Genomic DNA, 15,896 nt, shown 5'->3' with positions numbered 1-15,896 from the left:
TCGATTGCCATGACATTAACAACGTCGTAGTGTGCATCGTCTTTTGTCATCATTTCTTCTATGTGCTTCATCATTTTGATTCGTGGAGAAAGAGATGAGAGGTAGAAATCGTCCCACCGAGTGTGCCAAATTTGTAAACACAAATTTTAAATCTGTAAAATATAGACTCAAAACAAATGCAACAAAGTGTTAATTTTATTAATTTGAGTATTTTTGGTACAATCTCTAATTTGATCCTCTGATTCGATCTCCACTTTGACTTTGACGTAATTCACAAATTGACTTGATTCTTGAACGATGGCCGTCGAGGCTTGTTCTCGATCAAAGGTTTGATGCAGAACTTTGACTTATGTTGATGTAGACTTTTGACTTGAGTTCTTGATTAAGGGCCGACGAGGCTTGATCTCGATCAATGAATATTTGATGTAGAGGTTGAACTGGTGTTCTTGATGATTTGAATTATTCCTTCTTTCCTTCGTGTTGAGGGTCGTCGAGGCTTGATCTCTTTCACGGGTGATCTTCTAGAGTAGAACGGCACGTCGAATGCTTGTTGTTCTTCTAGGTTTTGAGAGACTTTCTCCGGAGAGGTTTAGAGTATTTGATGAGAGGTTTTCTCTGAAGAGAGGTTTAGAATGTTTGAGAGGTTTCTTTGGAAAGGTTTGAAAATTTGAGAGGCTTTTCTCTGTATTTTGATCTCCTGGTTTACTCTAGGTTTTTCTCTCTGGGATTTCCTCCTCTTTTTCTCTCTGTAGGTTTTTCTCTCCTTTTTTTCCCCCTCCAAATGAAGTTAGTAGCCTCTATTTATAGAGTGAGCAACTCTTAGGGTTTGGGTTTGATGTACAAGGAAGTTGGGCCTGCTTAATTATTATAACTCATTTTTAATGGGTTTTACCAATTAAATAAACAATTAAAATAACTAAAATGGGCCATATAACATCAAGTCAATAAACAATTTATTCACCCAGTTTAATTAATTTTAATTAATAGTCAAATTAGCATCAAGTCAATAAATTGACTTTTGACCCATATAACATCCAATGTGGCACATATATAAATTTTTCGTGCCTACAAATTCTTTTGACCCATATAACATCCAATGTGGCACATATATAAATTTTTCGTGCCTACACATATATGAAAGTTTCATGACATATATAGGAGGTGTCTTGACCTTGGTCATGAAAGTTTAGCTGATATTGTTAAGATTAGAGGCGTATGGATAGTTCTTTTGTTTCCCCTAAAGTTAGAGACTTTGTTTCTTAAAATCTTGGACAAGGCGTGATATGTATAATGTCAAGCCTCTGCTGAGTGTGGGTCTTTGATATGCCTGAGTTCATATGCCTCATGTTTTTCACTGCTGATTGTTGTCAGTAATAAAATGTCCATCCATTAAATGACTCATTTATGTATAATGTCAAGCCTCTGCTGAGTGTGGGTCTTTGATATGCCTGAGTTCATATGCCTCATGTTTTTCACTGCTGATTGTTGTCAGTAATAAAATGTCCATCCATTAAATGACTCATTTCTGCAATTCTGCCATAACCTTTCCCTCTCCTCTGAACCGAACTTTCTCACTCCGTTTTTCCTTTATATCGGTCTCCTCCATTGAAGTATGCTTTCCCCTCCATTGTTGAAGCAGCTTGCGAGGTAATTTGTTTTTCAATCATCTCTATTACATTTCATATTTTCTCCGATCATCCATTGAAGGAATTTCTAAGCTATCCCCTCCATTGTGAGGTAATTTGTTTTTTATTCATCGAATTTTGCATTTCAAAAGCTAGGATTTATCGTTAATTAACTAAGTTACTTGCTTTGGGTAATAATTGTGTTGAGCAGATTTGAAGTGGGTATTTGCGCGGAATAATGAAGTGTATCTGCTGTATAATCCGCCGTCGATTTTGAATTTCGGCGATGGGACGGCGATTTGAGTAGTTGTTAAGGAGGAGGATTAAGTGAATTGGTATTCAGATCCATGCATGCAGTTCTTCATCTTCTTCATCAATTAGCGATTCAGTGTTCAATTAATCATGCCCTTTCAAATGTGAGATGCATTGATTTGGAATTACGGGTTGTTGTAGTGTGAGACGTGTATTAGTGTTCGTATTTAGCGAATCATTGTTTGATTACTACATGCATCAATATGAGATGCTTTCGGTAAGTATTTCTCCTTAATTTCAAAATTGGGTTTTTTCTGGGTTCTAAAATAAAAATATTTTAATTTGGTTTGTGTGGGATGAATTGGGTTATTTTTGTCTTGCATGCGTTTTTTGATTTAAAAAATGAGTTTAAGACTCATTAAAGTATTGAACTTTTGGTGATTGCTGATTTGTAGTGGTTATGTTTGGTTTTAGTGGTGATGGTTGCAAATAGCAGGTCTTGGTTGTATATTGTTAGAGATATGATATATCGGAAATATGTGATATATTTTCCGTATATATATTGTTATGAGAATAATATATTTAGTATTATCTTATGTTAAGATATTATTTTGAGAATATATTTTTAGGGTTTATGGTTATGGTAGTATATCTTTTAGGAATATTGTTTCCTATCCTACGAGCTTAGGTTTTGTATAAATACTCAACCTATTGATGAATAATAATCAAGCTATTCTATTCACTCTTCCTCTCTAATTTGTCATGGTATCAAGAGCAGGTTAGATCTTGGGATACTTCACAAAAATTCCCCCTGCCGGTGGGTTAGAAAATTAAACTCACCGGCGGGATTCATAAATTTTACCCAAAAATTCCGCTGTGCAATTTTTTTTCTTTTTTGCGAGTTTATTCGAGCATGATTTTGCTCCTTTGGATATGAGTTTGGTTTTACTCAGAAAAACCAATAAGAAATTTGAGTGTGGTTTACTCTAAAAGACCAATAAGAAATTTGAGTGTGGCTTACTCTGAAAGACCAATAAGAAATTTGAGTGTGGTTTACTCTAAAAGACCAATAAGAAATTTGAGTGTGGTTTACTCTGAAAAACCAATATTTGATTGGAGCTCGGTTTTGCTCTGAAAAAACCAAAAATTGTTATATTTGCAGGTTCGAAAAGAATGACGTTCCTGCGAATTGATTGATGACTGATGAGTTCGAAAAGATGAACGTTCTCATCGTTGAAAAAGAAGAAAATTTTTTAAGGCGACATCACAAGAGTGTGCATCTCGGCTTCAACAAATTGAAGAATTTCCAATCGCAACGTTCGTGTTACAGCCGTTACGATTGCGGGAGGGTGTTAGAGATATGATATATCGGAAAATATGTGATATATTTTCCGTATATATATTGTTATGAGAATAATATATTTAGTATTATCTTATGTTAAGATATTATTTTGAGAATATATTTTAGGGTTTATGGTTATGGTAGTATATCTTTTAGGAATATTGTTTCCTATCCTATGAGCTTAGGTTTTGTATAAATACTCAACCTATTGATGAATAATAATCAAGCTATTCTATTCACTCTTCCTCTCTAATTGTAGTGGTTATGAAATCCCACATTGAAAGAATTCAAGTGTTACCACCACAATATAAGGCTAAGGGGCTACTCCCCTCATTGCCATATGGTTTTGAGGTGGAACCCCCCTTTGGTCTTGTAAAGTGGTGGACTTGCACTCTCCCATGACGGGTGCGGTCCAGGCTCGTATTTAACATATATTGAGTCTTGACATATTGTATGCTATCTGAAGTGAATTATCTTTTAGGTATCAGGCAGTGTAAAAATTCTTTAGATAAAATACAAAGCACATCTAATTGTTTAATACCACTATACCAGTTACATGAGGATCTATATGTGCATCAGTGTATGTCTAATATGGAGTTATCAGTTCATACAGGAAGTTGCAGTATGAAACAGAATTTCAGGGAAGATTAAACAGAAAATACTCGACATCATTTCCTGAAAACAAGAGGATATAGCAACACTTCATGTTTTCTGTATGAATTGAATGCTGTTGAAAGTGTCATATATTTACACCCACTTTGATTCCAGTCAATGAGATCATATAAATACACTTTCTGGCGATCTATTTCAGGAACATTTTGGGGAGCAGTGGCTGAAGAATATAATGCCATGGAACCACCTACTGGTTTCCAAGGTTTGTTTTTGTTCTCCGACTCTGTATATATGATTTATGATAAACTGTTAACTTCACACTTATCTTGATTGGCTGGTCTTATTTCGTGGCTGTTCCTTCCAGCAGTTGCTGCTGGGATGTATTTCAATGTTCCGGTACTAAACTGTCTGCAATGAAAATTCACTACCTACAATCAAAGCTCGCATTCAGATATATATTTTATAAACTAAGGTTAAACTTTTGTGTCCAGCCTGTAGGGGGAATATCTGTACATTGGAGCAGGTCTATTTACAATCGTATTTTGCATAATTGAGATGGATAAATCAGACAAACCTCACAACTTTGAGCCCCAAATATATAACATGGAGAGAGGGGCTCGTGACAAGTTGATCGCTGATTATAATACTATGGACATTTGGGACTTTAATGAAAAATACGGAGAACTCTGGGATTTTACTTTGAAGAGCGATGATATAGCAAAGAGATAATTATCAGGAAATGGCTTTGGTTTGGGATTTTCCCAAATGGCATGACAATTGAATCAGGTATATTTGTCTGATTTCTGCAGTTAAGATGTTTAACCTTGTCCAATGATTGGACTTTGATCAGAGTGTACAAATTGAATTAGTGTCCAACATATAAATTGAAAGCTGAAGCTGCTGAGCACAAACCATGGCCTCATTATTGTCAGTTTGCCATGAAAAATAAAAATTTGTGTGATTGTAAATAATAAAATCATGATACTATATTCGTTATCAGAAGAGTGCAGCATTGCATTTGATTTTGTTATGTGATCTGATTTACCTACATAAGTTTTGTAACATAACAAATCCTCACTATTGTAGATTGTTGTGGATATCCTTTCGGGTATATTGATTGAAAGAAAATGCTACGAGTAGTTAATTGGGGGATGGCAATCTATTTTTCTGAGCAGCAGGCCTTTGTCTTGATTATCCTATTCTGATGTGTAGTAGACACTCTGTATTAATGTGGCGTTAATTGTTCATATGAAGCTAGAATATTTAGCTTCCTTAGTCTTGAAATTAAAAAGGCTTCGAAAATTTTATATAAATAAAAAGATTAAGAATATTTGATATCGAATCTTTAATCACCCACCCACAACATTTTATTTAGTTAACAAATCAAGAGCTTTATTTCTTTCTTACACGCAATCTGCAATAGATTATGGTTATTTGAGGTAGCTTATCTATTTTTTTTTATATTACTAATCATGCTATTTCATTTTGGTCAAAATTCCATGAGTAGTTCCATTGTAGATTGTAACTGCATACTTCATATAGGAAGTATGAATTTCTTTTGCCCGACTGAACTATAGCATAATGTACCTGCCTTAAAATTTACTGTAAGATGTTCTAACTGACATTTTCAGCAAAATTATGAAGTGGGTACTCTAAAGTATGGTTTTTTTTTGAAAGTTTTTCCTTTGATTTTTGTCTTGCATGCGTTAACTCCAACTCTATGTCATCCTTTAATTGTTGATTGTGTGTTGGGGGTCATAATATTTCCTTGTTTTCTGATTTATACAGAAATGAGTGACGATGGAGATGATTGGATAGAGGGTAGAAGATATTTGAACGGTGTGATAAGGGTGGTGGTTAATATGTGGGCCTGTGGGGTACCAAGTTCATATTATCATACTACTACTATTCTAACTCAAGCTTGACTCATGCTTAAATACCCCCAAAATATATCAGATCGGCTTGATTAGGCTCATAAATATCATACAAAATTCATCTCGCTAAACATAAATTGCATACAACAAAATTCTTGCAACGAAATCGCACGTTTGGCCTCTTCAAAACCCCAACATGGCATTTCCATTGCCTTTCCAAAGTTGGCCTCCAACTTGGTCTTTCCATTGTCCTTTCCAAAGTTGGCCTCTTAAGAATAGAGGAGTCGGGAGAAAAAAATAGAGGGATAAAGTGCAACGTATAATTTTCAAAGCGTTTTAGAGGATGGAACGAGGATAAGAAGGATTGAGAAATTTCAAAGCTTATTAATAATTTCAAAGCCTTTTGAAAGATGGAACAAGGACAAGTCATCTAATTAGTTACACATTTAACATAAAAGTTTAACATTATTGTATAATTGTGTTAGATTCATGAGTAAGTACTGTTTTTTTTTTTATGTTTGTACGACCATAGGGAGAGAAAGAAAGATATAAAGATAAAAGGGGGAAAGAGAGAAGGACAAAAAGGAACCGGGAAGAGAAAGAGAGAGGCCTAAGAGAGAGAAAAATGACAACCGATAGATAGAGATAGTAATTCAAAAGAGAGAGGGGGTAGGCTATGGAAAGAGAAAGAGGCCGAGAGAAGAAGATCAAGAAAAATATCTACCTTTTATATTATTCAAATCCTTTTAGAAGATGGAACAAGGACAAGTCATCCAATTAGTAGCACATTTAACATAAAAGTTCACCGTTATGGTAGAATCATGTTAGATTCATGAGTATGTACTTTTATTTGTGTTTGTACAACCATATATAGGAAGAGAAAGAGAAATATAAAAATAAAGGGGGAAAGATAAAAGGAGAGAAAGGAATCGAGAAATAGATGGGTTGGAAGAAAGCGAGAGACAAGGGCCGAGAAAGATCACTTAACATAAAGAGGGATCAGAGTCCACTTAGAAAAATATCACTTAAGAAAAATAAGAAAAGTTAACTTTGGAAAAAGAGTTACTAAAATGCTAGAAAGAAGAAGAGAGAGCGCTTAAAAAAATCACTTAAGAAAAAGAAGATCACTCAAGAAGAAAGATCATTAAAGAAAAGAAAGATCGCTTAAGAAAAGTCACTTAAGAAAAGACACTTAAGAAGAAAGATCACTTAGCAAAATCAAGACAATTAGCTTAGAAGAAAAATTAAGGCAATTAGCTTAGTAAAGGAAGATTAAGAAAGAGTGAGTGAGAGATACCACTTAAGAGAGATCACCTAAGAAATTTAGGGCAATTAGATTAGGAAAAAGGCTTGCTAAAATGCAAGAGAGAAAAAAGAGACCATACAAGAAAGACTACTTAACAAAATCACGGCAATTATCTTAAGAGATAGGAAAGAGTCAGATGTTACATAAGAAAAATTATTCATAAAAATAGGATCAATTGGCTTTGGAAAGATGAAAGGCTAATTAAGAAAGATCACATTAAAAAAAGAAAATCAAGGCAATTAACGTAGAATAGAGAGAAAAAGTTCACTTAAGAAATTAGGGCAATTAGCTTCGGAAAAGACTTACTAAAATGAATGAGAGAGAGAGAGAGAGAGAGAGAGAGAGAGAGAGAGAGAGAGGCCACTTAAGAAAGATGACTCAAGGTAATTAGAGCAATTAGCAATATAGCGAGAAAGACCAATTAAGAAAGTTCATTTAAGGAAAATAAGGCAATTAGTTTAGGAAAATAAAGAATACACCAACAACAATGAGGGAAGAAGAGATAGGTTTGTTAAGACAAAGGATAAAAGGATAAGGGAAAGCTAACATGAATTGACTTTATTATTAACATTAGTTTATTTAACTCATTCTAAACGATTGATTATTATACATTAAACATTATTATTATTCTTTTCACTATTTCCAATATTATAATTATTAGTAGTACTATTACTCCTTCCATTAATTTAGCAATAGAAGACATATAAACCTCAACTAACGATTTTAAGAAAACTTAACACTTATTAAACACAAACTGATTATAATTGACATCATCAACCTTATTCAAGACATAACATCAAAGCATTACACATAACATCACAAATAATTGTTGTTTAGTTTATGGCCTTCTAATTACTCAATCATCTATAAGGCATTTTGATTGATATGATTACTAAATTATTACTCTTACATTTTCCAACAATTCTACTATGTAACCTTGCTTTCAACTCTTACCGACTCCAACATTAATTAATGCTATAGCCTTTCTCTCTCCTCTGAATCAAACTTTTCCTCTCCATGGAAGCGACTTTCTAAGCTTGTTCTACCATTGAATTAAAGCAAGCGTGGATCACTCATATTTCACAATGATGATTATAATGATCTCTAGGATTGAGGAACAACACCCTTATTAGTACACAAAGTCACTAATTATGTACTCCCTTTATTGAGGCAAGAGAAAGTGAAAATTCACTGATTGGATATTCACTTAAAAAAAAGACCCGTAATTTACTTCATCAATCTAAGTTACAAAATTAAATAACCCGAATTTTTTTTTGATATCTTTTAACCCTAAACCTATCTACATATTACATAAGTTTAATTTCACTACTAGATTAATGCAAATTTATACCCTTCCTACACTACTAATTACATTCGACACATTAATAATTAAGAATCCATGATTATAGTTTGGGAGAAAATATTACATTCACCAAACTAATCATAAAGACATATACACATTTCCCCTTTATATCTCTCGGTTTATCTTTATCTCCTAAAGTATCACTTTTTATAATTTTTCCTCTCGTAAAATATCAAAAAACTAAACCCTTAAGGCCTTAAAGCTTTTTAAAATCTTCAAAGCCTTTTAGAAGATGGATCAAGGACAAGTCATCTATTTAGTAGCACATTTAACATAAAAGTTCAACATTAAGGTTATATCATGTTAGATTCATGAGTACATACTTTTTAATTAACGTTTGTACAACCATAGGGTGAGAAAGAGAGATATAAAGATAAATGATTTATAGATATAAAAACATAAAGTAGTGAATGAGATAAAAAGAAATAGCTTTATATACGAAAAAACTTTTCATTACGACCCGGACGAAAGAAGGTAGCGACCTTACCTCATCTTTGAATTATATTTCCGAGCAGACAAGTCATTCAACAATGAAACTTCCATTAAGTAGAATGACCGTTCACGAATCTGTCTTGAAGGGTGAGATCCTTATTGCATAGTGTAGGGAATATTTCAAGCACCATAACTCCAAGCTTAAACCCCTCTGTGATCATACACTTAAGTATGGTGGCGTTCTAAAGGGAAAGAAAAGAGAGCAAAAGAGTTGCCAACAAGTTTTAGGAACTTGTAAACCCAAAACGATCCAGGAGAACGTCAACTCCATAAGGTCTTGAACCAAATAGGGTTCGGGGATGAGGGTATGAATCCAATCTACAAAAGAAAGGACCCGCCCTATAAAATAGGCCTCTACTTTGTTCTACTCGTATTCATGTGCGCTTTTTGACTAACATGTAAACATTAGATAAATCCTAACCTGTTTAATCTATGTTAGTTGAATATTAATGCACAAATAAAACTATTATTGGCGATCACTTGAATTAAAATCATATTAGCCTAAACCAAATTATTAATCATCTTATTAAGCGTGATTTCAAGTACAAATTACCTTTAACAAGCATAAAAGGTGTGATCAAGCAGTAACAATAAAATATAAATAATATCAAGCAACATAATAATAAGCATAATAATAATAATCATAATTAAAATCATGTTAATAATAAAGCTTAAAAATAATAGCAAGATCCTAGGCATGATACTAACAAGATTAATAACAAACCCTAGCATGTCACTAAGCAATAAAGATCAAAGCTTTTTAAACCTAACATAGTACTAACATGCTATTAAAAATAATAAAAGGCAACCTAAACATGATTCTAGAAAGCAATAAAAACATCCTACATGATACTAGGAATATTAAACAAATCTAAACATGCTTTCTACATTGAAAGAGAGTAATAAGATTACATACTTTGAAGCCTCGTACCTCTTTCTAATAACAAAATACACAAGTTAGTAAACTTCAATGAAAATAATAAAGAACAATTAAATAATTAAATTAAAACCAAATTAAATAAAGTTTTGACTAGATTTGGACCAAACCCTAAGAAAATATTAAACCTTGCACGTCTAGGGCGAAGGCAACTTCGAACTTGGCTAGGTGTTTCTAGATCTTGTGTATGCGGAATATTGTTTGTAAAAAGCTAGCTTAGAAAGAGAGAGAGAGAAAGAAAGCATGTATTGCTCAAGAGAGAATAGAGAGAATTGGGTGATTGTTGATGAAAGTTGATGAATAAAAACAGAGTTTTAGGACCCTATTTATAAGGAAAATAGTCCGGAAATTAACATAATTTGATAAGGAATAAAACTAAACGTTGTCGCCAGAAATTCACTCTGTCGCGAGGCGACAAGGTCTGTCGCCAAGCTGACTTGGACGCATTTTTCCACGCGGAATCCGATCTTTGATCAACTTGATCTACGGAATCCATACAGAAGATAAAACGTGTTTTCAAAAATAATAATATAATAATAAAATAATAATATTTTATTCCAAATAAAAATCCATTTTAACAATAATTATTAAATCTAATAATATTAGAATTAAAAGGAACCTTCTAGAAACTTCTAGAAAGTTATAATTAATCCTAATAATTTTAGGAATAATAATTAACATTGGGCCCTCCTCTAGATCGTTGGGCCGTATGTAAATAATTAACCGGGCCCAATTTAGTATTTTGGCCATAACTTCCCCAATATTCATCGAAATTGGGCTTATAATATATCGTTGGAAATGTCTTTTCGAGCCCTATCCAATTATATTATTATTGGACCTTTATTATCGACAAAACTAAACAGGTTTGACTATTTTTAATAAATAGAGTTATTTTCAAAAATAGAGAGAAGAGAATTTTAAATAAAACTAAACCACAACACTTGACTTTTCCACACTTTCACCTTATTCGATCATGGTTCGACGTGAAAGGCATTCATCACTGGGTTTGGTTTTGGGGAGACACAATTGGGTGTCTACATATAGATAAGGACGTGGTGGCTGGTATTATCCTATATAAGATAAAGGTTGCTTTTTCGAAGTGATATATAATTGTATTATACTCCCTCCGTTTTTAAATACTTGCTCCACTTTCCTTTTCCGGCCATTTTTAAATACTTGCTCCATTTCCTTATTTGGAAAGCTTTTACAATATTTAACTTATTTCTCACACTAAGTGGACCTAATATAATACTCTCTCTCCTCCTATTCTTCCATTACTTTTGATTTTTACAATTTTTTATTTTCTCAACTACCCCACTACCTCCATATTTTATTACTTTCTCCATTTTCTCCTAAAACTCCGCGCATGTAGAAATGGAGCAAGTATTTAAAAACGGAGGGAGTATTGCAATGTAGTTTATATAGTTGATACACATATAAAAGTTGTGAGTTCTTGCATTATATGATTTCTTTAGCTTTATTCAATACTTAAAAAATCAAATTACCTTAATGCTTATATATGCTTACCAATACTTCAATAATCTCACTATATTAATACTCCCTCCGTGTTTTTTTAAGTGATACATTTTCCATTTCCGACCGTGTTTTTTTAAGTGATACATTTCCTTTTTTGGCAAAACAATACATTAAAAAATTATATCTCTCTCCTCTCATGGTCCCCACCCAAACCCACTACTACTTTTTTTTTATTATATCTTTCCTCTCACATTCATTACTTCTCAATAAACTATTAACCCCACTATCTTTCTTTAATAATTTTTTAATACTCCACTACCCCACTTACCTCTTATTTTATTTAAGTCAATTAAATTGCCTAAAACTATGTGCCGGTCAATATGTATCACTTAAAAAAAACGGAGGGAGTAAGAATTCATTATTAAACAAAACTTTTTAAACTAAATTGTTAACCAACTTGAAACAAACGATAATTTATTTTAATCGTAAATTATAATTCTAGAATCTTAATCATACTACTCATAAAAATTATCGCTATTAAGGGCCTGTTCTCTTACGTTGAAATTCAGTTCAGTTCAGTTCAGTTCTGCTGTGTTCAGTTCAGTTCAATTCAGTTCAGTTCAGTTCAGCTCCTAATTTCCTTCTCTTATAAAATATTCATTTCAGTTCAGTTCAGTTCAGCTGAGTTCAGTTCAGTTCAGTTCAGTTCAGCTGAGTTCACTCAATGAGAACAGGGCCTAAGTTTATCATCTATGTTTGTCATTGTTATCTACCTTTAAACTGTTATCAATAAACAGACACTATAATTCTAATAGTCATACACCTATATTTTTCAAGGTTTTTAGAAAATGGAACAAGAACAAGTCATCTAAATACATCCTTGTCAAGGTTGTCAATATCTTCACCTAAGTCCCTACTAATCTTGTCTCATTTGCGCTACTCCCAGATGAAGATTTGCCTCACTTGCGTTACTCATTAGATGAAGAAAGTTGTCATGACAATAAGCTTATTTCTCATTTTGACAACAAATAACACTTAAATTAATTTGATGTCAAAACACTAATTAATAGATGTAAAAGTAGAAGTTAATAAGGACAACAACTTATGAAAATAATACTTCAATGTTTTAATAAAAATCTTAAAGATTTAATATGTATTTATGGGAAATAAATGATTTTAGTTTATGTAAAGTTGAGTTGAATAAATTTATAAAACCAAGAAGTACGATGAACAACATTGAAAATAATCCATATTAAAAGTTATAAAATATTAAGTTGAAATACGATTTCTATATTATAAGTTAAGGGTTTATTATTATTTTTCAAAATAAAGAAATAAGAGAGTTAAGGGTTTATTATTATTTTTCAAAATAAAGAAACAAGAGAGTTAAGGGTTTATTATTATTTTTCACAACTCTCTCTCTGAGTTAAGGGTTTATTATTATTTTTCACAACTCTCCCTCTCTCTCTCTCTCTCTTATTAAGAGTTTATTATTATTTTTCAAAACTATTTGCATGTTTAAGTTTAATTGCTTGCATGATGTGATAATAGGGTCCGAATCCTCTATCCCACTTATTTGTCCCATTCCATGTCCCATTCGTTTTGATTGGTCCACGTCACCTTAAATATCAATATTAATATTAAAATTTTTTTATAGCAAATTAAATTAAATAAATTTTACATAATTTGTATTTTAGTCCTTATCTTTTTTTTTTTGTTTTTCCTTTACACAATAACGTTTAATTCAATTGCATCATTTTTTTCCTGTATACTACCTCTATAACTCTAGAAGAACCCTAATTATTTTTTTTAAAGTTACCTCAATTTATTCTTTCTCTAATTGCTTCCATAAATACTAAAGCACTACAATTCACTTTAATGGATACTCCACGAGAAGTATTGACAAGTGATTTCGACAATTTACCATACGAGGTATGATTCCTTTTGAATTACGTATCTATGAAATACTATATGCATATGTTTTGTTTGTTTATGGTCAATAGGGTAGCTATTATAGCGCATATTGATAATTACTATTAGTATAAGCCATAACATTGTCAAAATTATACTGCGTATATAGTTGTTTAGGTTTTGGATGATTGTATTTTTATTGATTTTTATATGCAATTTTTGGTGGTACAGAATTGTCATTTTGATAAAGAAATTGGGTCATTACAAACTAGTCGTAGATTATCTTTTGAGGAGCATGAGCAATTGAATGATAATGATGATGTGGTCAATAACTCTAAAAATAACTTTGAAGATAATAAAGTTGAAGAAGATAATTTTGTGCCAAATATGAATGAAATTCACTCAAAGCTGCCCAATGAAGCCATTCCAATGATAGGGATGGAGTTTGCATCAGAGAATATAGCTTATGATTTCTACAACAGATATTCTAGAGCTATTGGATTCGGAATTCGGTTAAGTAAATTTCATAGAGATGACAACACTGGTACTATTCTAGATAGGATCATTTGTTGTTCTTTTGAAGGTTCAAGGGGAAAAGATAAAAGGGCCCCTTATGTGAAGAAACATCGAGCTTTGACACGAGTTGGATGCTCTGCAATGATAAAAGTAAGCTCCCGAATTGATGGACGATTTCGTATCATTAAATTCGAACCACAACACAATCATGTTCAGTCAACACCATCAAAGACTCATCTATTTTGTTCACATAGAAGTATCAACTCATCTCAAGCTAGTGAACTTGATATGGCATGCTCTTCTGGCATTGCACCAAAAGCAAGTATGGAGTTGATGAGTAGAAGGGCTGGTGGGAGAGATAATCTTGGTTTTCTGCGTGTAGATTGTAATAATTATTTGAGGAAGAAAAGAGAGAAAGAAATGAAAGTTGGAGATACCGGCGGGGTTTTAGAGTACTTGCAACGCAAGCAAACTGATGATCCAAAGTTTTTTTATGCCATACAAGTTGATGTGGATGATCTCATCACAAATATTTTTTGGGCTGATGCAAGAATGATGTCTGACTATGACTATTTTGGTGATGTAGTATGTTTTGATACTACTTACAAAAAACATAAAGATGGTCGTCCATTTGCTATGTTTGTTGGAGTTAATCATCATAAACAAACCATTATTTTTTGGGCAGCTTTATTGTATGATGAGACAACAGAAACTTTCAATTGGCTATTTGACACATTTGTGAAGGCAATGCATGGAAAGAAGCCTAAAACTATTCAGACCGATCAAGATCAAGCAATGGCAAATGCATTATCTACAAAATGGCCGAAAACTTATCATCGACTATGTGTCTGGCACATGTACCAGAATGCTGCAAAACATCTTCACCATGTATTTGAGAAATTTAAGGATTTTGCTAAAGATTTTAGCAGTTGTGTTTATGATTATGATGATGAAGCAGATTTTATAGATGCTTGGGACAATATGTTAGTTAAATACGATCTGGTTGGAAATAGTTGGTTGGAACGGGTGTATAATTTGAGAGAGAAGTGGGCACTAGTTTATGGGAGACAGACATTCTGTGCTGATATGAGTACAACACAACGTAGCGAAAGTATGAATGCTCAATTACGGAGGTATAGTAGCAATAAAAATCACTTATGTCAGTTTTTTGAGCATTTTGAGCGTCTTCTCAATGATAGGCGTTATGAAGAAAGTGTGGCAGATTTCAAGACTAAACATAGTTCTCCAGCTTTACCATATCCAGTTCGAATTTTAAAACATGCATCAACTACCTACACTGCCGAAGTGTTTGAGTTATTCCAATGTCAAATTTGGAAAGCATGGGATTGTATAATAGAAGAAGAGGAGGTTGTTGGCACAACTTATAGGTATAAAGTTTATCCTCCAAGGAAAAAGATTGATCATTTTGTTACATATAACTCAGAAAATGATACTATTTCATGTAGCTGTAGAAAATTTGAGTTTGTAGGGATACTTTGTTCACATGCATTGAAGGTTCTTTGTTCAAAAAATATTCACAAGATTCCAAACCAATATATTCTACAAAGATGGAAAAAGGATGCGAAAGTTGAAATTCGTCAGCAACATAAGCTGTCTACTCGACAAGTAGATGAAAAAATATGTTCGAGGATACGATTTCAAGAATTGGGTAAATTATTTACCCACTTTGCAGGAGTTGCAGCTCAAAGTGAAGATACTTACAAATGGGCTTTAGATGTACACCATAAGTCATTAGCGGAAGTAGAAGCACGTCTAAAGAAATTGATATGTGGAGAAGAGGATGATAATGAGGAAGAAAGTTTAGATTGTGAATAAAATGTTAATGTAGAGCTGCAATGTGATACCTCAACAGTGAAAGGAATAAAAATGAGAGGCAGTAGTCATGGGAGTAGGGGGCGTGGAAGAGGTAATGGCTCCAATAATGGTTCTACTCGTTGCAAGAGTTCCTTAGAAAAAGGTCGTACTAGCAAAAAACATTGCACAAACGATCAGGTATTTGGATTATACATATAGTCTTACAATTACTACGTATTACCCTGCAATATTTTTTCTTATTGATAATTACTAATATTCAAACTAATGTATAACAGGTCAGCAAAACAACTTTTTCAGAAATGAATTATACTCCTACTTGTGAGAGGCAAATGGATTATACCATCCCATTGTCAA

The 15,896-nt window shown here is 32.8% G+C and overlaps 1 protein-coding gene and 1 long non-coding RNA gene across 2 annotated transcripts; both read left to right on the top strand.

Moving 5' to 3' along the window:
* The first annotated feature begins 1,563 nt into the window (after positions 1–1,563).
* LOC145609681 (uncharacterized) lies at positions 1,564–4,050 on the top strand. Its single transcript, XR_014106054.1, has 3 exons — positions 1,564–1,647; positions 1,837–2,154; positions 4,031–4,050. It is a non-coding gene; the product is annotated as an uncharacterized LOC145609681 (long non-coding RNA).
* Positions 4,051–13,157: 9,107 nt separating this feature from the next.
* LOC145607201 (protein FAR1-RELATED SEQUENCE 5-like) lies at positions 13,158–15,542 on the top strand. The gene is made up of 2 exons (XM_081662936.1): positions 13,158–13,211; positions 13,422–15,542. The coding sequence occupies exons 1-2, from the start codon at positions 13,158–13,160 to the stop codon at positions 15,540–15,542; spliced, it is 2,175 nt and encodes a 724-aa protein (XP_081519062.1).
* Positions 15,543–15,896: the final 354 nt, after the last annotated feature.

The sequence above is a fragment of the Chenopodium album genome, chromosome 23 (assembly GCF_948465745.1).
Source record: "Chenopodium album chromosome 23, dcCheAlbu1.1, whole genome shotgun sequence".
NCBI lineage: Eukaryota > Viridiplantae > Streptophyta > Magnoliopsida > Caryophyllales > Amaranthaceae > Chenopodium > Chenopodium album.
This window is presented reverse-complemented; position numbering and strand designations above follow the sequence as displayed.